This window comes from Harmonia axyridis, chromosome 5 (assembly GCF_914767665.1).
Source record: "Harmonia axyridis chromosome 5, icHarAxyr1.1, whole genome shotgun sequence".
Classification (NCBI taxonomy): Eukaryota; Metazoa; Arthropoda; class Insecta; order Coleoptera; family Coccinellidae; genus Harmonia; species Harmonia axyridis.
Genome location: NC_059505.1, coordinates 39,079,602 through 39,103,880, shown reverse-complemented (window position 1 = coordinate 39,103,880; position 24,279 = coordinate 39,079,602). Strand labels below are relative to the sequence as shown.

Genomic DNA, 24,279 nt, shown 5'->3' with positions numbered 1-24,279 from the left:
TGCATTGTTGAAGCAATTGTTAAAATACACTACAAAAATAGTGACAATTTTGCAGTCACAGTTCTCGAAACTAAATCACTTTTTGGTCGTAGTGAAGAACCTATACTAGGCGAAACCTTAGGTGAAAATGGACTAGACCAGGTCTTGAAAGCCAGGAATATTTCACCCCTTATACCACTTGGCAACAGAGCGTAATTCGAAAATCACAGATCATTATTATGTATAGTAAGTTCACTAGGATAATAGCAGTGCTATCAGGAAATGAGAGATACCTAATTGAGGTGGATCATTAATCTTCCAATTAACCGAACATAACTGATGCTCAGATCGTCCAAAACAATACCCCAATACGTACGTAACTATACGCAACAAATTCATTGTAACGGATGGTGTGAATTCGATATGAAAGGCCTTATTAATTTCAACCAAACCACCATTTCTGATTGTTTGCTGCCAAGCTAATAGCCCGTCTCGTTATTTCGAGCTCACAGCTATCTGATCGACGGCTTGATTCGTTGGAATTGCCACATGAGGCTCATTTCATGTAATGAGTTTATCGATTGGGCCTCCGGACAGGTTTTCAATCGATTTGCACTCGTTCGATATCTGTCCAGAAGAGTAGAATGTTAAAGTAGTGTATTTGATAGTTTGTAATTAGTTTGAGGTTTTTCATTTTGATTGCTCGTTTGGCTATTCACACGTATTTATTGAGGAAAAACAAACCGATGAACAGATTGTTGCACTCTTCAAATATGTGCCTAGAACTTTCTTCTCATTCTGACCTTTATTTATAACACCTTAAAATAAATAATAGGAGCCTGCTATTTCGTTTGTTTGTCATCTTAAGGGTGAAACCAGTATATCGCTACTCTCCCTTGATGACATGCATTCTCCTTGGTTTACTTTCGATTATGATTCCTATGAAATGGTGTGGAAATCTTCTGTTTGACAATGGTTATGTTGATGGCATTTTTGTTGATACATTCACCTGATAGATAATTAATATCGTATGATATTACACACTTGGAAATCGTATTTCTTTTTCTTTTTGTATTTTCTTAACTCCTTAAAAGCTCGTAGGATGGCGCCAAACGATGCAAGATGTTCGGTAGAACTCACTTGAGATAATTACCATGCTTTGATTTGTAGGTGAATAAGGCCACTATCTGTCCGGAAACCTAGAATGCTAAAGTAGTGTATTTGATAGTTCGCAATTAGTTTGAGGCTTATGATTTTGATTGCTAGTTCGCCTATTCATCCATATTTATTGGGGAAAAACTAACCAATGGACAGATTGTTCTACTTAGTAGTCAGTCTTCAAATATGTGCCTAGGTCTTTCTTCCTTATTGGGTTCTGACCTTTGTGGATCAAAAGTCAAATGTGTACACTGGATACAGATCAACCTAAATAGGTGCAATATCGTTACAAAATTCATCTTAAACTTGTTCCTACTCTCGTTGAGTATTTACCAAGAATAAATGACATCAGCTAGTAATCCTTACCCCTCTGGCACCCTGTACAATGATCCAAGGATTCTTGATTATCTAACTTCTTGTTACGCTAAGTAAATACAGAATAAAATTTGCCCTGTAAAATTTCCCAAAAGCTCAAAGACCCTGCATCAGACGACTAAGAAAGGCAACGATTTTTTTTCCGGTTTGTATAACATCTCATGCTCATTACCATAACGCCGTGTTTCTTGTTTGTAAGTTTCTCTAACGCAGATGGGGCACCGTTATAAAGGTGCTTTGCAGTCCGATGAACAAAGACAAGGGAAGCTCATCTCCCACTCATTTCCAGGGGAATCTTTCAAGCGAGGAAAATCTCCTTAAGGCCCATCTGATGTACTCAACTTAAAAACTCCCTATTACGATGGGATCGTAAAAGGACTTCACATGGCCAGTAATAAATTCTAATCCGCTTTCAGTACATACGATCCTATAGAATGATTCGATACGAGCTAAGCCAAGGCAAGATTCCTCCAGCCTGTGCATCTAATAAAAACGATGCAAGAGCTGGAACGTATGCAGCATAAGTTTTCTTCGTACGGATCTGTTCAGACAGCTAGATTTACAATCGGATATATTTGTGCGGAATCGACTTGATGCAATCGAATTTTTATCATAGACAGATCAAATTTTTCGGTTGAAGGATTGCGTCTCGAGATGGATGTGGAATTGGGAAATTATTCATTCGAAGAAGGGGTAGCGAAGACGTTTTCACGAAACGTGGTTTTTCAGTCGTCGAACGAAGGGTATTGTTTTTCATTTATCGGAGTGCTGCAAATGAAGAGAAGTGGATTTTTGGGTATAGGTAAAGCATACTCATTCAAGGAAAACCTAATGATACAGAGTAATTCAGGCGAAGTAGTTTTGGTGAGAAAAATAACTTACATAAAGCATCCTAGATTTTTCTACTAGGGGTACAACTTTGCTTTCGCCGTTTTGCAACAGATGTCTGTAATGGTAGGTGGTCGTCGAAATAAAGAGATCGCAGATGTCATACAATAAACTTAGGTATTTGTAAACATAACGCCATCGAAATATTAGTCGATTTGTGTCTGCATCATAAAGTTAATTTCGATCAAACATTTCAGCTTACGAGCCAAATTCTCGTCATTTGCCTGAGGTTTTAATTTTCTTCTTTAATATGAAGAAATCTGCAGCTGAGGCTCATCGAATGCTCTCAAACCCCTATAGTGAGGCCGCTATTTGTAAAAGAACGTGCCGAAAGTGGTTTCAACGCTTCAAGACGCTGATTTTGAGAGAAGGTTTTCGAAGATGCAGAATTGGAGGCATTACTTGATCAAGACTCGTGTCAAACGGAACAAGAATTGACAGGATCATTGGGAGTGACTCAACAAGCCATTTCAAAACGCCTGAATGATTCAGAAACAAGGAAATTGGGTGCTGTACGAGTTGAAGCCGAGAGATGTTGAACGGCGTTTGTTTGCTTGAAAACAGCAGCTTGCAATACAAAACGGAAGAGATTTCTGCATCGCATTGTGACTGGAGACTTCTGTCTTTGCCGCATATTTAGTCTCATCACTTAGCAGTATTCAGTTAACCTGAATCTAACAAACAATAGGTACATATTCAGGGTCTTCAACATCGCAGTTGCCTTTGAGTAATTATTTCCCGCCCCTCACTAGGGTCCCAACTAGATATCATAGAATGTCGAATTGTCATGGAATTGACATTCAATTTGACATTTGAAAGTTTAACAAAGAAGAAAGTGTGGTTATCTAATGAGCACAGTCGAAATCATTCTGAACTCAGTGACTTGAATCAAAGAAGAAGCAGAATAAGAATAATTCAAAGGCAACTGAGATGTTACAATCATACGGGTTCATAGAGAACCCGTATTAGTGTCGCCATCTGGTGAAATCGTGTCTGAAAATAATTTTATCGACTTAGCATCTCTGAAGTTATCACATCTATCATTCAATCTACGTACCTTGTCAACACTAATTGGGAATATACTTAGAGGGGCACAAGGTTTGAGATCAGCTCCTTCAAATTTCGGAATCCCTGGTCCTTCGAGCCTCTCCAACCGAAATTATCCGGGTTTGAGGATGCGAATCAATTATCTCGAAGTATAGATGTCGACGACAACTCGATCCGAGGCACTCTAGATCCGAATCAGATGCCTGCGTTATTAAAATCGACTTCCTCCATCGGCTGCAGTTGACAGCGCTACTTCGACTTGACAGGAGTCAGGAGGTTGGAGGGGAGGGGAGGCGGAAGAGGTTTTGATTTTATTCATTTCGGTCTCGAGATGAAATCATCTCCAATAAGTCTGCGGCATCCAGTTCTGCCCAAGAAGGTTATCGACTGATGGAGGTACTTCTAATGATAAGCAGAGACGCTGTGACAGAATTTGACGTCCAATTTAGAACTAGACGAAACAATATGTATTTCCATGAAAGTTTCAAGATTCTTATTTAGTTTTGTGCCTCATGTAATCAAAAGAACATCTACAGAACGATATTATTCCAGAGGATGATAATGAGAAATATGATTGTGAAGCGTTTTCCAATAAGATGTTTCGATCATAGAATAATAGACATAGATAGAGGAAGCATAAGCAATTTTTACATGTCGCCAGCATGGTTAGATAACGTTGTCGGATTGTGATATATATTCAAATCCACAATGTTACTATATCGTTATGAATGTATATTATATTGAATGAAATATATTTATTTCATATTGAATATGCAAATTTGAATATTTGGAATCTGCTATTTTTCCTAATTGTCGGTTTAATAATGAGCAGAATATTTATTATTTTCTGTATCTACCTGCTGAAATCCAAGGTTTGGCAACTTTTGCTCTCCTACTGTCATAGGTTGTTTCACGTCGTTTGGGGCGCTTGAAATTTGTTTTCTGGATTTCTGATAGATTTAGGTATTTATTTCAATATATTGTGAGTTAATATAAAGCGTTGATTCACTATGGGTCATAAGAAGTGCGTTCATTGTGGAGAAACTCGCGAATTGTGTAAAATATTGTATCACTGACATGTTTCCATTTCCACGCACCTCATGTCAAATTTGGTAGTTCATATTAGGTACAAAATTTACTTACTGAAAATGACTATCTATGTTTATTACCCTGAGGGACACCCTGTACAAGCAGAAAATATTACATTCGATGGTCGAACAAGTTCGCTAGGTAATTTTCTGGCAAATTGATAAGAGATAAATAACCCAACATAACGTCAATGATTTGTTCATTATTTTTCTATTCTAACTCAGAATATTCATTGCATAATTCAGGTTAGCACAACACTCCAAAAATACCGACTGATAGCAGGCAGCGAATTGAAACCCTCAGACCTCATACGCAAGCTGAATGATCCACTCACCGTAGAAACCTTGTGGGGAATAAATAATGGCGTATGGTTACGCACAAAAGATCAAATGCCAGCGTAACGAAGGGTTCCCATTGAAGCCAAACCACCAACCACGAGAAACTGAAGTGTTCAACCCGTCGAAACATGTCACGAAAATAGATCAGTCCAAATGGGACAACCTGCACACATCAATTTGGCGTAGATTCCTACCTTGTCGGCAATTGATTGTTTCCTATTTCAAACTCTTCTGTGGCAACAAAAGATGTCTTTTAGAGGGGGAGACACGTCTACGAAATGGAAAGTCGGTCTGTATCCGACGGTATATCCATCGGTGTAGATTCTCACCTTACTGACTCTGAATGAGGAAAGTTTCCATCTTCCGTTCAGTGTTTGCCTCGACGCTAACAATGTTTTACGAGGCATCTGCCTCTTTTATCTCGTGAACAGGGTCGGATTTTTAAGATTTTTGCGTTTTAGTTCGTCGAGTCTATCATCTCTACACAGGGCCGGCATTTGGGGTGAAACAGTGAAGCGACTGTTTCAGGCGTCTCTATTCGAGGGGCGGCAATTTAGCCCAGTTTGTGGCCACCTTTTTATATTTCTGAAAAAATATAGTCTTGATTCTTAAAAACAACATGAGGTTGGTCCGCTTCGCTGCGTTTATCAACATTCCCTGCAATGAAAATCTCCAAACTGTCTTTATTAAGCCGCATGTTCAATAAATAACACATGGCAAACCAACCAATATAAGCAGCATTGCCTATTACCCTAATTGAAAGAGGGATGGAATGTATTTCACAAAGAGGAAAAGCTGTCAATCATGTGGAAGTTGTTCACACATTCAACATATGGAAAATTCCTACGATTTTGCATTCGAAACTAGTTACTTTAAATTGCCAAATGTTTTCAGCAAAACACATGATTTTAATCTCATTTAGTTTTCGAGGCTTTGCCTGCCTTACCGCGTTTTGTATTTTGTATTATGATAGGTGATCTATCGTATTGTGAATGTGAAAATCAGATATATTACTTACGCATTGTTCATCGGCGTCGAAGCAATCCAGGAATGAATCAAGATACCTACAGCGTAAGTAGCTGTTTCATTCAATTGAAAAAACCTTTAAAAAACGGTTTAATATTATACACTGTGTCCGTAAAGTATGGAACAAATTCATTTTCATCTGAACAGGCCATTTTAAGAAATAATACTAAAACACGTCGATTTTTTATTTTAATTTACCGTGTTTTAAAATAATAATCTAATATACAGGGTGAATTACTTTCGAGTAATAACATCACCGTCTTTTTTTTTTAATGGAACACCCCCATTCTGTCTCAATTTTCCGATTACTCTAGCTGAGCTGATTCCAAAAATGTATTACATGTTGATTCCAATTGGTACAGGGTGGTACGCGTAACATTTTCCATTAGTTAAATTAACAATATTATCAAAAATACTTATTGTCTAGCGGAAATTGGTTTGAATGTAACACGCTAGACAATAAGTATTTTTGATAATATTGTTAATTTAACTAATGAAGAATGTTACGCGTTACTTTATGAGCACACACAAAACTATTGTATTTTTGTCCACTCTGTACCAATTGGAATCAACATGTGATAAATTTTTGGAATCAGCTCAGCTAGAGTAATCGGAAAATTGAGACAGAATGGGAGTGTTCCATTTGAAAAAAAAAAGGTGACATTATTACTCGAAAGTAATTCACCCTGTATATTAGATTATTGTTTTAAAATACGGTAAATTAAAATAAAAAATCGACGTGTTTCAGGATTATTTCTAAAAATGATCTGTTTAGCTGAAAATGAATTTGTTCCATACTTTACGGACGCAGTGTATATTGAAATTGAAATTCTTTGCTTCAGGCGTCAAAATTGCTGGCGCCAGCCCTGTCTCTACATATCTGGAATTTTCAAATTTTGAGTTAATATGAAACGATTATTCACTATGGGACATAAGAAGCGTTTCTTTGTGGCGAAATTCGCGAATTGAGTGAAATATCGTATCACTGATATGTTTTCATTTCCGCGCGCTCCATGTCAAATTTAATAGTTCATGTTGGGGACAAAATTTGCTTACTGAAAATGACAGATGCTCCCTCTATCTATGTTCACTACTCTGAGGATGTATTCGATTCCTATTTCTGCCTATCTCTCAGTATGAAAATTTGTAATTCGTAAAATTAAAAAGTAGAAATAGATAACTGTCAGTTATTCTCGGTTTATTATCGAAAATAATAAACAAAAATAGCCAAATTCCAGTCATCCATCTCCCAAACCCAAAGCATCATCAATTCATCACACAACCGAAGTTTCCAATGTTCCACAATGGAGCGTGGAATAGAACACGTGAATTTTTCATAAAGCTCGGCAGATCGACAAGAAAAGCCTCCGTTTCGAAATGAACCCCATGCGAATTTTTCGGTACTGCAGATAATTCATCATCCCAACGTCTGACTGGGCTTTAGAGCGCCAAAATTATCTCCAGAGCGCGATATGAATGTTGTCGAGTTTGAAGCCAACGGGGGGCTCGCCTTTTAGGGGTTGGAATGGGGTGAGAATGGGGGTTAGCTTGGCGCTCGTGTCTTGGAAGAACTGCAATAGCATTGTGTTGAGGATGTGTTCGACATCGGCAATAAGTTGTAATAAAACTGCTGCTATGTGGGGATGAAGCATTCCTTATTTCAGTATGTTGTAGGAGATTTGGGAGGGAATATTGCTTGCAGGAGTGTACTTCTTTTGGGAATCATGAATTTGTTATACATCCGAAATGGTATATTGTTAAAACACGTTTCATTCTTTCTATATTTCAACATATGAGTACAACTCTGCTTCCACCGTTTATTTCCGAAATTCGAGGCTTTATTGTAAAAAACTGGTTATTAAGGGTGTTTTTTTTAGAGCTATAGAACTTTAAATTGCAATAAAACAACGATGGATTATTCGATTGACATGAATTTTTTTATTTATCTGCAAGATAATCTTGTGGCATTTAAAATATGATTTCTGGCATATGACCGCCACGGCTGGCTCGGATGTAGTCCAATCTGGACGTCTTGGAGGCCAATTCACAGGTCCAAAACGTGAAATTAGGCGGTCACCAAACGTGTCTTTCAATAAATCGAATGTGGCACAAGCTGTGTGACATGTTGCGCCGTCTTGTTGGAACCACAGCTCCTGGATATCATGGTTGTTCAATTCAGGAATGAAAAAGTTAGTAATCATGGCTCTATACCGATGACCATCGACTGTAACGTTCTGGCTATCATCGTTTTTGAAGAAGTACGGACCAATGATTCCACCAGCCCATAAAGCGCACCAAACAGTCAGTTTTTCTGGATGTAACGGCGTTTCGACATACACTTGAGGATTAGCTTTACTCCAAATGCGGCAGTTTTGTTTGTTGACGTAGCCATTCAACCAGAAGTGCGCTTCATCGCTAAACAAAATTCGCTTATGAAAACCGGGAACAACAGCAATCTCATTTTGGACCCATTCGACGAATCTACGCCTTACTTGATGATCGTTTGGCTTCAATTCTTGCACGAGTTGGATTTTGTAAGCACACAAACCAAGATCCTTTCGCAAAATCTTTCATAAAGTGGATGGACACAGATCCAATTCCTGTGCTCGATGGCGGATAGACTCATTCGGGTTTTCCTCAATGCTATGCTCTACAGCAGCAATAGCTTCTTCTGTACTCACCGTACGGCGTCTCTGGGGATGCGAGTTATCAATAAGAGTAAACGTGGTGCGAAAAAGTTCCATGGTTAATCGAATTAACTGCTCTGATGGACGATAACACTTGAGGATAAACTTCACTCCAAATGCGGCAGTTCTGTTTGTTGACGTAGCCATTCAACCAGAAGTGCGCTTCATCGCTAATGGACGTAGTGCGCGATACGTATTCCGCACAGAACCATTATTTTCGAAATAAAATTGCACTATTTGCAAGCGTTGTTCAGGCGTGAGTCTATTCATGATGAATTGCCAAACCAAACTGAGAATAAATCACTTGACAGCTGTTGAATCGATCGCTATCTTGAACAGTAATGCCAACTTAAAGTTATATACCTCGAAAACAAACACCCGTTGCATTTATGATTCAACGTATTTTCCATCGCTGGCCACTATTTTCTCCCATTTTTCGGGCAGCGTATGAATCCCGCGTTGAAAAAACTGTTCATCTTTCGAAACGATCCACGAATCGATAAAATGTTTTATTTCTTCATAATCGGAAGTGCTGGTCAACCAAGCAGTGTGCCATTCAGAGCAACTTCTGGAGAATACGGCAGGTGGGGTAGGCTTTCCTATTTCAATGTTTCCAAGTATATTTTACTTTCAACCAGCATCTGAACTATGCTATCTTGGTTTTGCCAAATTGTCATCGACACTCTATCGTTGCAGCAAGATGCCCGTGCAAAACCAGCTGATCTTGAACAGAACTATTGTCCATCCTACTGCAACTTACGCTTCAATTTGTTGGACTTTAGTGCGCAACTAAGTCAGATCATTCAAAATAAATTCCTCAGGACCACTTTCAAGGCACCCTGATTCGTTCGCAATACCCAACTCTATCGTGAGGTGAATCTACCACCTTTAAAGAAATTTCTCCCAGAAAACGCTCTTAAAACTCTTAGGAAAATGGAAAAACCCTCCAACGTAGGTTTAGAGAATCCCTCGACTACAACAACAAATATCCACCAGATACAAATGTCCAAGGCTTGTTTTCCAAATGAAATCATGATCTAACACGGATTACATCTTCACTTCAATGAAGTCTCGTCGAAACCGCAGCATCCTCAGGTGGTCCAGATTGAAACTCTTCTTTCCAACAAGTGAGATGATTGATTAAAAGCCGTCAAAGGAAAGAGTTGGCCCTACATCCAATCACCCTCTCGATCATTACAAGTACATTTTTTTTCCTGGAAAGCCTGACACTTCAGATTCGACATCCCCTCTGAAAAATGCCTCAGTCTTCCCCTAAAAGTTATATTAACGCTCTGACGTCACCGGGCCCGAAGGTCCTTTCGTCCTCTTGACATCCTACGTAAATTCGTTTCATCTTCAAAATGTCGAGGGTTCCGTGAAATTTTAACGATCCAACAAATGCCTCTTCGATATTGCATTATCGTCCCACGTTTACGCTTGCGAAAAATCGGGAGCAAATTTCCCTCTCGATCCTTTGTTGCTCCTTCAGGAACGCCCGAAATTCAATTCCAGCACTGACGACAGAAAAAAAATGACTAGTCCTCGTAAAATTCGCCATCGAATGTGATTATTTTTTCGTTCGAAGTGTTGACGTCTGTTCCTCGAAAATAAAATATGGATAGAGTGCTAGTTTTGTGGGCTTTTAAAAACAAACAAGAAGCGCTATTGAATTTATACATGAAGAGTTTTTTTTAATGAAGACCACTTTGTATAAGATAGATCTCGAATGGATTCGGAGATTGCGGGTTCGATTCTCACACGAGGATCTAACGGGTGTTTTTTTTCGAGGTATATAACTTTAAGTTGGCATTACTGTTCAAGATGGCGACCAATTTAACAGCTGTCAAGTGATTTATTCTCAGTTTGGTTTGGCAATTCATCTTGAATAGACTCACGCCTGAACAACGCTTGCAAATAGTGCAATTTTATTTCGAAAATAATGGTTCTGTGCGGAATACGTATCGCGCACTACGTCCATTAGCGATGAAGCGCACTTCTGGTTGAATGGCTACGTCAACAAACAAAACTGTCGCATTTGTACTGAAGCTAATCCAAGTGTATGTCGAAACACCGTTACATCCAGAAAAACTGACTGTTTGGTGCGCTTTATGGGCTGGTGGAATCATTGGTCCCTACTTCTTCAAAAACGATGATGGCCAGAACGTTACAGTCAATGGTGATCGGTATAGAGGCATGATTACTAACTTTTTCATTCCTGAATTGAACAACCATGATGTCTAGGAGATGTAGTTCCAACAAGACGGCGCAGCATGTCACACAGCTCGTGCCACAATCGATTTATTGAAAGACACGTTTGGTGACCGCCTAATATCACGTTTTGGACCTGTGAATTGGCCTCCAAGATCTTGTGATTTAACGCCGCTAGACTACTTTCTGTGGGGCTATGTAAAGTTATTGGTCTATGCGGATAAGCCACAAACCCTTGACCATTTGGAAGACAACATTAGCCGTGTTATTGCCGATATACGGCCACAAAAGTTGGAAAAAGTCATCGAAAATTGGACGTCCAGATTGGACTACATCTGTGCCAGCCGTGGCGGTCATATGCCAGAAATCATAATTAAAATGTAATGCCACAAGATTATCTTGCGGATAAATAAAATTCATGTCAATCGAATAATCCATCGTTGTTTTATTGCAATTTAAAGTTCTATAGCTCTAAAAGAAACTCCCTTTATTTCAAGTCCCGAATCTTACCATCCCATCGTCTATATTGACTCCAAACCCAATTAACACATCAAAATCAGAATAATCTAATAAACTCCAGTACGAAAAGACAATTTCATCTCTTCAGGCCGTCACTTCGTCGAGCGGAACCCTAGACGCAAAAACATAGAAATGCCATCTCCTGGGGCGCCCTTCGTGTTTACCTGAAAGCCCCCAGGACCCTATTATACAACTCGGCAGCATCTGAATACGACTCGTTTCACAATGAGGTGGAAGCTTCGAAAGTTTCATCAACCCTTCATAATGGAAGATAATTTTCATCACACGGGCAAGACTGGCAACTAATTTTTCAGTGTCTGAGGCGAGAGATCGATGTAGCAGTGTTTTCGCAGTTTGTTCGTATGTTTAAGAATCCTTTGAGCTGTTCCCTCCGGGTTCTAACAGTATGGAATTGTTTGGTGTTTCGAATGAAGTGAAAATAAGCTAGATGGAATCCTCATTTAGGTAATTAACTCTAGTTTCAAGGCAAATATTAGGCGGAAATTCTATTATATTGAATTTTATCAAGTAACTGTTCTATATTAAAATGGTTTGGAATATCAATCAATCACTTCAAATCTATATCTGTTATGAACATATAGGGTTTTCCCATAGAGTAATTAACATAGATAGAGGGAGTAAACGCAATTTTCACATTCCCCCAACATGGTTAGATTACGTTGTCGGATTGTGATATATTTTCAAATCCACAATTTTACTGTATCGTCATGAATGTATATTATATCGAATGGAATATATTTATTTAGTGATTCCTGATTAAATATGCAAATTTGAATATTTGGAATCCGATATTTTCCTAATTGTCGAATTTATAATAAGCAGAATATTTATTATTTCCTGTATCTACTGGCTGAAATTCAAGGTTTGGCAACTTTTGCTCTCCTAGTGTCATCGGTTGTTTCACGTCGTTCGGCGCGCTTGAAGTTTATTTTCTGAATTTCTGGTATATTTAGGTATTTATTGCAATATATTTTGAGTTAATATGAAACGTTGATTCACTAAGGGACATAAGAAGTACATTCTCTGTGGAGATACTCGCGAATTGAGTGAAAATCGTATCACTGATATGGTTACATTTCCGCGCGCTTCATGTCAAATTTTATAGTTCATGTTGGAGACAGTATCTGCTTACTGACATATGCTCCCTCTATCTATGTTCATTACTCTGAGAGTAGTATCATCTTGCCTATTTCAATATCATCGACTTGAAAATAGTCGCAGAAACAAAATATCTGGGTTTGTAAGGGATTCTTACAATTACATAATAGTATATTCTAAAACAAGTTGCAGAATGGGCTCATATTCCAACACGAATGTGAAATTCGTGAACGAGCGACGAAGGAGCGAGTTTTCGAACGCATTAGTGTTGGAATTGTCTTCTGCAACGAGTATTAGACGATATTTTCTCTATTTCAGTGAAGTTTTGTGAAATATTGTCGAAATTCAATGAAAAATTGAGATTAAACATTCAGTGACTTTTGTATTGTATCTTGGCAGTTGGTGTGACTGTTACGAAAATTGACAGATTACCTAATTTGAATCATACGTATCGAATTTTGAAATAATTTAAAATTACGCATTAAATTTGCGAATCATGTTTGACGAAATCGATTTTACACCACCAGAATTAAAAGAATATGCGAAAAATAATGCAGATAATTTCCCCACATCCAAATTATATTATATTATTATTATTATTATATTGACAATACGCTCTATTAGTGTGACGTCACACACCGCCATTTTTGGTTCTCCTGACAGTGTTCGGAATCCAAACAAATAAATTGTCATTCAAATTAGTACGGTGTCGTTGAAGGAATTGGCTTATTTTCATAAATAAGAGTATTTGAGGAACGATTTCAGTATTAATTGATAGACAGAAGGAACGAGGTTAATACCAGTAAGTTTGAATCCTGTATCATTCCCCAGATTTTGTATAAAGCCGTGTTTATTAGTTGAACTTCAAGTTCGAACTTACTGGCATTAATCTCGTGCCTTCTGTCTATCAATTAATAGTAAAATCGTTCCTTAAATAATCTTATTTATCAAAATAAGCCAATTTGTTCAACGACATCGTACTAATTTGAATGACAATTTGTTTGTTTGTATTCCGAACACTGACAGGAGAACTAAAATGGCTGTGTGTGACGTCATCACTAATAGAGCGTATTGACGTGTGTTGAAATTTGATCGGAAGTGTAGACAACCACAAAACGAAAAATATAACTGAAAACAATGCTGTAATGAGTTAATTACGATACTGAAATAGAGAATAGTATATTCTAAAACAAGTTGCAGAATGGGCTCCTATTCCAACACGAATGCGAAATTCGAAAACGAGCGACGAAGGAGCGAGTTTTGGAACGCATGAGTATTGGAATTGCCTTCTGCAACGAGTATCAGACGATATTTTCTCTATTTCAGTCAAGTTTTGCGAAATATTGTCGAAATTCAATGAAAAATTCAGATTATATATCCTAGTGACTTTTGTATTGTATCTTGGCAGTTGGTGTGACTGTTACGAAAATTGACAGATTACGGAATTTGAATATGAATCGTATGTTTCGAATTTAGACATAATTTACAATTACACATTAAATTCGTGAATTATGTCTGACGAAATCGATTTAACACTACCAGATTATGAGAATTTGCGAATATGCAGCAAATCATTTCTCTATATCACCAAATTATATTATATTGACAATTATTGACGTTTGTTGAAATTTGATAGGATTGGAAGTCAGCATAGACAACCACAAAACGAAAAATATATCCAAAAAACGATGCTGTAATGAGTTCATTATAGCACTGTTTTTAGAACTGTAATGAACTCATTACGATATAGAAATAGAGAAAATAGATTTACTCGATATTTACTTTAATATAATTTCCCTCACCTGTCAGTTATTCTCATAATTCATAATTATCATATATGAACAGTATATGGAATACATGAATTATATGAAACACATACATTTCTACATTCGCCCAAACGACCTAATATTGATATTTTTCCCAGCATTTTCCTTCCATCCAATCCCCCCCACTCCGATCGGAAGGGAAATAGCCGATTTCCGCGTCCCAAAATACACAAATTTTCACACATGTTCACACTTGTCAGACGGCGGACCAGTTCGAGCGTGCCAAGTCTGGGTATATGCAAAGGACGTTACCCCCTTCCCTTGGGGACTGAGAGAGAGAGGGGGGGGCTGTTATCCTCGATCGGGAACGCCGGGATTTATGGGATCCGGGTCCGGGAAAGCGTAAATACGACTGATTTCCAATATGGGAAATTCGCTGAGCTGGACAGTTTTCCACAGACGGGCCCTTAGTTTTTCATCGGCTCGATTCTATTGTTGAGGAGGGATTTGTAGGGATTCTAAGGGGTTTGGCGATCTGTGGTTGCGTATCTATGCGTTATGCGTTATTTTTATGATTTAATATAACACCAGAAAAAAGTAATAAATGTTATAGTTTTTCATTATATTGATTTGAAGTTAGCGACCCATTTTATTAGGCCAATTGAAAAATTCTTGGCCTGACGCACACATGGTGGTGCTAGTATTAAATCCATATGATTTTTAGTTTGTACCAACCTTCAAACGATGCATGTCAATATTTGACAGAATTCCGACCATTAGTTTGTGAGATATTGCGTTGTGAGTGTAGCTACTTTTGTTTTTTGGAAAAAGATGGAAAAAAAAGAATTTTGTGTGCTGATAAAATATTGATTTTTGAAGGGAAAAATTACAGTTGATGCAAAATCTTTGCTTGCTGAAGGGTTTCCAGGGTCTGCATCAGGAAAATCAACCATCATTGATTGGTATGCTAAGTTTAAACGTGGTGAAATGAGCACCGAAAACGGCGAACTCAGTAGACGCCCAAAAGAGGCTGTCCCTGACGAAAAAATCAAAAACGTCAAATAATTTTGAATGACTGTGAAGTGAAGCTGATCAAGATAGCAAACATTGTGAAGATATCATCTGAACTTGTACATCATATAATTCACGAATATTCTTACATGAGAAAGCTGTGTGCAAAATGGGTGCCGCTCGAGCTCACAATCGGTCAAAAGCAACAACGTGTTATTGATTCTGAAGCTGTTTAAGTGCAATAAACCTGAATTTTACGTCGATATGTGACAATGGATGAAACATGGCTCCATCATTTCACTCCGGAGTCCAATCGACAGTCAGCTGAGTAGACTGCACACGATGAACCGAATCCAAAGCAAGGAAAAACACAACAGTAAGCTGGCAAGGTTATGGCATCAGTATTCTGGGATGCGCATGGTATAATATTCATTGATTATCTCCAAATGGGCCAGACCATCGACACCGATTATTATACAGCGTTAATGAATCGTTTAAAGGATGAAATCGTTAAAAAAACGGCCCCATTTGAAGAAAAACAATGGCAAAATTGCATGAATTGGGCTTCGAATTGCTTCTACATCAACCGTATTCGCCAGATCTCGCCCCCAGCGACTTTTTCATGTTCTCAGACCTCAAAAGAACGCTCGCTGGAAAGAAATTTAGCGCCAATGAAGAAGTAATCGAATTCTACGAAAAATATGTGTTATAACTACAATGGAGACCGGGGACTTTTCAATTGGCCTCTTATCTAGATGGAAACGACAACAAAAGTTGATGTGGGCGTCGACAAAACAATAAACTGAAGTTTAACCCTCGGTTTAACCGTCAGTTGGGTTGAAGATGTCGCGTAAGATATTCAACTTACCTAAAACTGAGTGGACACTCCAGTATTCCAAGACATCTCAGACTTAACCTCCATATAGCCATCTCTTATTGGATATCATCCCACATTCTCACTTCCTTCAACGATTTTCCTCAAGTATTATATCCTCTTCATTTCCATCCAACGAACGACATTACTGACCAGTCATTTTGAACTGTCATGTAAATGGAACAGTGGCGTAGCGGAGCTCATTACCGAAAGGTCTTCCCTAGACGAAAACCCCTTCTAAATTATCAATAACGTCCATCGTACCATTCACGATGACGTAAGATAAATGTCCCACGGGGTGTGCAGCCCAAACCCGGCTTAGATGTGATTAATACAGCATCAGGATTAAACGATCTTGGAGGAGCTTGGGCCCGAGATGATGCAACCGAGAATGGGGTCGTTAGGGACGTGTGGGGGGGGTTAGGGCTTGCTTGCGTGTGTCGCTTGGGGTTAATGGGAGGTAGTTGTTCAGGAAGGTTCGACTTTTACGTCCTCCGTCAGTGATTAAGGTGTTCAAGGTGCAGGAACCATCAATTACACTGGTCGTAACGCCACTGCTAATTAGAAAATTAGGTGGTGCGTTCTCTTTTTATTTCAATCTGGATGCTTCGATCTTTGATTGGTGGTTGGTTTTTTGCACGCTTGTTCTCTGAACAGATTGCTCTACGATTTCGTCAAAGTGGCGGGAATAGTCTCAAATGATAAGTTTTGACTCATATTCAGGTTGCAGTCAAGAATTCTTGAAATAAATTTCATTTCTACCCGAAATTATTTCGAATTGTATCTTACCTTCCAGATACTAAAACCAGATCAAAGTCACGTAAACCTTTATGGATTAATACTTTCCTTCAATCTGATGAAAGATACAAGGAATTCTGGTGCTTGCATTGGAGTTTTTGAGATGTCTCCAACAAAAGTATAATCGTTAATCCTTCAGATAAAGTCTTCCTAGGAAAATTTGGTGTATTTTAAACCGACTTAGGTCTGGTCAATAGTAGGTTGCAATAGTATCTTCTTCAAATGGCATTCTATTGAAAGCTCACCATGTGAATGGGGTGTAAAAGAAACCATTGACCACTTGATGAATACTTATCCAAATTATGAATTTCATGGTTGTTTCCAAACTATCCATTAAGGTTCCGATTCGTTTTCAGAATGGGTAGCTAACTTCAAATCAATATAATGAAGACAGACTATAACATTTATAACTCCTTTCTGGTTCTCAACTTTTAGTGAAAAGGAAAGATGGAAAAGATTTTGTTTGGATGAAGAAGAAGCCCTTCAATATAAATATTTTGATGTTAAACGATTCATGATGAATAACCAAACCTTACTCTACAGAAATGTCAACACAGTTCGAGATTCTCAACGTAGATAACAACTATAGAAACTTCTCATTCGGCTATCAAAAAACTAGAAAAATTATCAGTATTAGTGAAAAGTGGTGAAGAAAATTAAGAGGGAATACCACCACGTGACTGCTCAGTTCGAAACGAAATCATAGATTTTTTTCTTGCAACCACCGATTTTTATGGGGTTTTCACATGATTTCTTCAAATAATAATCTACGTTGTAGAATGGAAATATTTTTATTTGCGAATTAAAGAAAAATCCAATGCTGGTAATTTGACTGACACGCGGAAAGCCACGTTTCGGTAATCCCTCTTAGGAGTCCACTAATATCTCACAATAACGACTCTGTATAACTGTTGTTGTTGGTCTAGGCGAGAAAACATCTTCGGGACGTGACAATTGACGCGGAACCCCAGTCGCGCGCTGGTGAATTTCCCCCTGTGCCCCCAAGGGATCGAATATCTCCGGACGGGGTCCTCTTTGTCCCGGCCCGTTGTCGCGAACTTAATTTATTTCCCGCCATATTGGCCACACTCGGCCCGGAAACGGGACTGTAATTGAATTCGAAAATCCCCGGGTGAGACTGTGACGTCAGAAGGGGTGGAGGGGGGTGCTAGCGGTTTGTGACGCTTTTGGGCTGGACGCTGCGGTTGGTCGCCCTGTGTTGTGTTCGGTAACGTGGAAGATGCTATTTTTCTAGTTAAAATAATGATAACAACAAATACCTAGGAATGAAAACAAGTCGACGAATCCAACATCAAAGAATGAAGGAAGACTTAACAACTGAATACAATAGTACATCATCAGGAGAACAAACTATATTTCAAAAACAAACCCCAACATCAAGAACATAACGAAGTCATCAATACATATGCATGTGCAATTCTACATACTCATTCCATGGAGCAAAACATACTTCGAAAACTTGCTACGCAAAATGAGAACGCTGCTGACAAAAGCAAGCAAGCACCATCCGAAAAGCAGCATTGAAAGCACAACACTTTAGAGAAATAAAGGTGGCAGGGGCCTGATGAATGTAATGGAAGCTACTTTTCTAGTTAAAATAATAATAATTATAATAATTACAAATACAAGGAATGAAACAAAGTCGGCGAATCAACTATCAAAGAATGAAGGAAGACTTAACAACTGAGTACATCATCAGGAGAACAAACCAAATTTTAAACACAAACCTCAACAGCAAGAACATGACGAGAGCCATCAATACATATGCATGTTCAATTCTAACATACTCTTTCGATATAATTCCTTGGAGTAAAACAGATTCAGAAAACTCGCAACGCAAAATAAGAACACTGCTGACAAAAGCACACAAGCACCATCCAAAAAGAAGCATTGAGAGGACGACACTGCCGATAAATGAAGGAGGCAAAGGTCTGATGGACATCATGGAACTTGCTCTTGAGCAGATAGAAAGCCTAGCCTAGGAGAATAATTCAGGGATCAAGGAAGTACCTACATCAGAGGTCTACAAAATACTGTGTGAAGCAGACGAATCAACACCTATACAACTCCACAGGAAGCAATTGTCATACAACCACCAGACAATCCAAGAAAAACTGCAAAGATGCAGAGAGAGAAGCCCCTACATGGACGACATTTCAACAAAGTCAACCAAGATAATGTCGAATTTTATATATATCCTGATACCCCTCAAATGAAAACTTTTTCAGAGATCGAGTTCTGATCTGAAACATAGTGAAGTTTCAAGTGTGTAGCTTATGACCAGAGAAAATGTGCAGTGAAATGTATAAAAAAGAATGTAAATTTGCTCGATAACGACTTAGTCCCTATTAATATCTCATTATTTACCTAGCTCAATAAAAGGGTTAAAAGGATGGGCAGATTAAAGTTGTAATCAACAGTAGAAAGGATTAAAAATGCAGGTGCGGTAGCACTTCGAACATTCTGCATGTTTTTGTAATTAATTCAGTAACCGGTAAATTCTGATTATGACAACTTTGTTATCGAAGCCTGCGTCAACCTTTAATTATAAAACCCAGTGTTGTTTGTTGTTGCTTCAGCTTTCAAGTATCCAGCCCTCAAAAAATTTGAATCATTCCATATTCGTTATCCGTTATTCAGCTATTCTCTCTCGCAACAGTTACTCCCGATAGTTTTTTTGGAGGAGGCTGCGTCAAGTTGGAGTGGTTGTTTAAAATATGTTTTTTTCACGGGGAGATGAAAGTTTATTGTTCGATCTGAACGCCTGGTTAGGTTAGGTTTCCCTCTGTTTGCACCGATATAATGAACTGGGTGGCTTTTTCTGTATCTGGGTCAAGTGGGCGGAGCGATACATTTTCCTTTAAGAAAAATCTACCGATGCCGGAAAAGAAGCTTTTGCGCTCCCCCAAATTCAATGCTCATTGTGAGCATCTAAAGAACTGTAGGACTTAGAGAAAAAATTTTTGAGAATCTCTTTTTTCGAAATGATAAGATAATACATAGGCGTACAACTTTGCTTGCGCCGTTTTTTTCCGAAATTCAAGGCTTTATTGTAAAAACCTGGTAAGACATTTATGATTTAAAGTATTGTCTATCGCTGGCCACTACTTTCTCCCATCTTTCGGTCAGCGTACGAATCCCGCGTTGAAAAAACTGGTCATCCTTTGAAGCAATCCACGAATCGATCCAATTTTTAACTTTTTCTTAAGACCGGAAGTGCTGGTCAGCCAGGCTGTATGCCATTGGTCGTAACAAGTGATAATCCGAGGGAGCAACGTCTGAAGAATACGGCGGGTGGTGTAGAACTTCCAAGTATGTCTTGACCAATTTCGCAAAATAGGCCGAGCATTGTCATGATGTGAAATCACTTTATCATGTCTCTCGTTTGTCTCTCAATGCTCGGCTCAAACGCATTAATTGTGTTCGATAACGATGGCTTGTGTATGTTTCAGTTGGTTTTAACTATTCGCCGAGCTGGTCCCACTAAATACTGTGCATGACATTGGAACTGTGAATATTCACTTTGGCTGTCGACGTGGAAGCATGGCCAGGATATCCGCATAATTTTATGCGCATGGGATTATCGTAATGAACCCATTTTTCGTCTCCAGTTGCAATGCGATGCAGAAATCCTTTTGGTCTTTGCCTTGCAAGCAGCTAGTCACGAGCAAACAAACGTCATTCAACATCTCTCGGCTTCAACTCCCACGGCATCCAATTTCCTTGTTTCTGAATCGATCCTATGACTTTCAGGCGTTTTTAAATGGCTTGTAGCGTCACATCCAATGATTCTGCCAATTCTATTTGCGTTTGACACGAGTCTTGTAATGCCTCCAATTCTGCATCTACGAAAACCTTCTCTCTTCCACCGCTATGCTGGTCTTCGACTACAAAATCATCGTTCTTGAAGAGTTAAAAACCACTTTCGGCAAGTTCTTCCACTAATAGCAGCCCCACCATATTCGAGAGCATTCGATGAGCCTCAGCCGCAGATTTCTTCATATTAAAGCAGGAAACTAAAACCTCCAGCGAATGACGAGAATTTGGCTCCTAAGCAGACATGTTTAATCGAGAATAACTTAATGATGCAGACACAAATCGACTAATATTTCGATGGCGTTATGTTAACAAATATTTATTTTGACTACCTCTTACCGCTACAGCCATCTATTGCAATACGGTGGAAGCTAAGTTGTACAACTAATAGAAAGCGGAGCATTAGATATCTTGATTCGTTCTCGCGTTACAGGGCGTTTCTCAAGAATTACTGTTTCAAATATTGCGCTACATCTTGGTTTCTATCATATGTAAACATGCGATGTTGCACGGTCCACTGTTCCCTTGCTTCTGAAATAACATACTACCCAAAAGTCTCTTCTCATACTTCCTTTCCAAAAACGTCAGGTTATCCTAGACCATCCTGTATAAGTGATTCACTTTAGATTTCAGTGGAATTTCTTGAACTAACAAAGTTTCACGAAAGTGCGCAAAATTGACCCTTTCATCATCGAACACAATGCGAAAATCAAACAGTGATAGCCATACTCAGTAGAATCGATATCTAAAAGCCATCCTCGCATGACCACGTTATAATATACTCTAATTTAATTGAACGCCACAAAGGAATCCTTTGGGAATTCAACAAAGTAATTTGCAAATTGCATCGCTCACGTGTTTCTACAAACAGAAATGTCATCACATATTAATACATACATACATTATTGGACACAGGTCGAACCTGAGGTTCACTAAGCTCTTTTGCAGAACGTTCCTTCAAATTAGAAACGTGTATTCTCTCGGAAAATATATCTACGAATATTCCTGGAATCCTGGAAGAAATTATCAACACAATCTTGTCTTGCATTTGCTTTTTTCTTTAAACCGAAACTAGAAGTTCATCCTCAGAAACTTTCTGAAGACGATGATATAAAGGGTGTTTTTTTTTCGAGGTGTATAACTTTAAGTTGGCATTACTGTTCAAGATGGCGACCCATTTAACAGCTGCCAAGTGATTTATTCTCAAATTGGTTTGGCAATTCATCATGAATGGACTCACGCCTGAACAACACTTGCAAATTGTACAATTTTGTTTCGAAAATAATGGTTCTGTGCGGAATACGTATCGCGCACTACGTCTATTTTATTTTTTTAGCGATGAAGCGCACTTCTGGTTGAATGGCTACGTCAACAAACAAAACTGCCGCATTTGGAGTGAAGCTAATCCTCAAGTGTATGTCGAAACACCGTTACATCCAGAAAAACTGACTGTTTGGTGCGCTTTATGGACTGGTGGAATCACTGGTCCGTACTTCTTCGAAAACGATGATGTCGTCTCGTGCCACAATTGATTTATTGAAAGACACGTTTGGTGACCGCCTAATTTCACGTTTTGGGCATGTGAATTGGCCTCCAAGATCTTGTGATTTAACACCGCTAGAGTACTTTCTGTGGGGCTATGTAAAGTCATTGGTCTATGCGGATAAGCCACAAACCCTTGACCATATGGAAGACAACATTCGCCGTGTTATTGCCGATATACGGCCACAAATGTTGGAAAAAGTATTCAACAATTGGACGTCCAGATTGGACTACATCCGAGCCAGCCGTGGCGGTCATATGCCAGAAATCATATTTAAAATGTAATGACCCAAGATTATCTAGCGGATAAATAAAATTCATGTCAATCGAATGATCCATCGTTGTTTTATTTCAATTCAAAGTTCTATAGCTCTAAAAAAACACCTTTCATTTCATATAAGTTCATTTTCCTATACCACAAAAAGCATCTGGATCAGTAAGATACCATGATATATATGTCGGAATATTTAATCCAGACTAATCTCTACTTTCCCTCATTTCCATGGACCAAACGCACAAGTCATCAGGTTGTATATGTATAGATAATCGGTATTTTACAAAAATCACAAGTCCAAAACCATCATCACCAACTGAATTCAATCTCTTTGCAGGTACATGGCAGTCACTAACATCGACTACATCCACCAGCGCACAGCCAAAAGGATAGGCATCATGATCTTCGTAATCTGGATGGTATCCTTCATGGTCTGCATTGCTCCCCTCTTAGGCTGGAAGGACCCAGAGTGGAACACAAGGATCCAAAACAAGAAGTGTCTGGTCAGTCAAGATCTCTACTACCAGATCTTCGCCACAGCTTCCTCCTTCTATCTGCCACTCTTGGTCATCCTGGCCCTCTACTGGAGGATATTCCAGACGGCCAGGAAACGTATACGCAGGAAACACGTCATTACCGGTTCGAATCCAGTCCCCGACAGGAATATCGCAGCAGGAGGCATAGCAGGTGAGTGTAAAACTGATTTCAGTAAGACGAAGAATGTGTATATTGCTGCTGTAGCTCGTAGTGTTGAAGAAGACGCCGAAATGTCAATACGTCACCGTTCTCAACTTGTTGGCCTTTGTCCATCGACTACGTGGAACATTTTAGATAATTTTTCCATCTGAAAATATTCGGGCAAAAGCAAAATTCGCCGACACCGCTTACCAATTGTTCGTTGATCTCACAGAACTTGATGATTTCGAACTTCGAAATTTAGAAAAATATCGTAGAAATTGAATCTCTACACAATAATCGTGATATCTCCTGAAATATTGGTCACAGCACTCTCAAATAAAAGTATTTCTATAGATCAAGGTGTGATTCAAAACATAATGAGATTTCAAGTCCATATCTTGTCTCCAGCAGAGTTCGCAGCCTCGAGAATATTGTCCAAATTTTTTGAAAATTCGAGTTTACTACCTATAATTTCTGAAACAATGGACTAATCGCAAAACTACAAGCATTTTCATAATCTTCGTTATCGAATCAATTGATAGAATGATATGAAATTCCCAGGTGGGAACTTTCGTCAAAAAAAATTTTTGTAATTTTTTCAGGTATGGAAAATTTGAGACAAATTTTTTCATCTAAATATTTTCTGGCAAGAGCGGAATTCGGCTCATTGGGATCATTCATCCTAACACCGCTTACTGATTATTCATAGATCCCATAGTTAATGAAAATTTTGAACTCGAAAATTGGAAAAAAAAACGTAAAAATTGAATTTCTACACAATAATCGTTATACCTCCTAAAATATTAGTTACAGCTCCCTCAAATAAAACAACTTTTATAGATCAAGCTGTGATTTAGAGCATATTGAGGTTTCAAGTCCGTATCTTGTCTCAAGAAGTGTCGGCAGCCTCGAGAATAGTTGGAAAATTTTGCATGCCTATAAAATACAGCTCTTGCAAGAATTAAAGCCAAATGACCATTGTTTACGTCTCATTTTTGCTGTTTGGGCTAATTTGAAACTGGTCGAAGATGAGCTTCAACTTTTTTCAATTGTTACTTGATTCCTG

The 24,279-nt window shown here is 38.6% G+C and overlaps 1 protein-coding gene across 1 annotated transcript in view; it reads left to right on the top strand.

Moving 5' to 3' along the window:
- The window catches only part of LOC123680755 (5-hydroxytryptamine receptor-like), a 146,242-nt gene that overhangs the window by 102,909 nt on the left and 19,054 nt on the right, over window positions 1-24,279 (top strand). Inside the window, exon 4 of the mRNA XM_045618810.1 lies at window positions 22,873-23,222. Coding sequence (XP_045474766.1) covers window positions 22,873-23,222 — 350 coding nt within the window. The remainder of the gene's footprint in view (window positions 1-22,872; window positions 23,223-24,279) is intronic.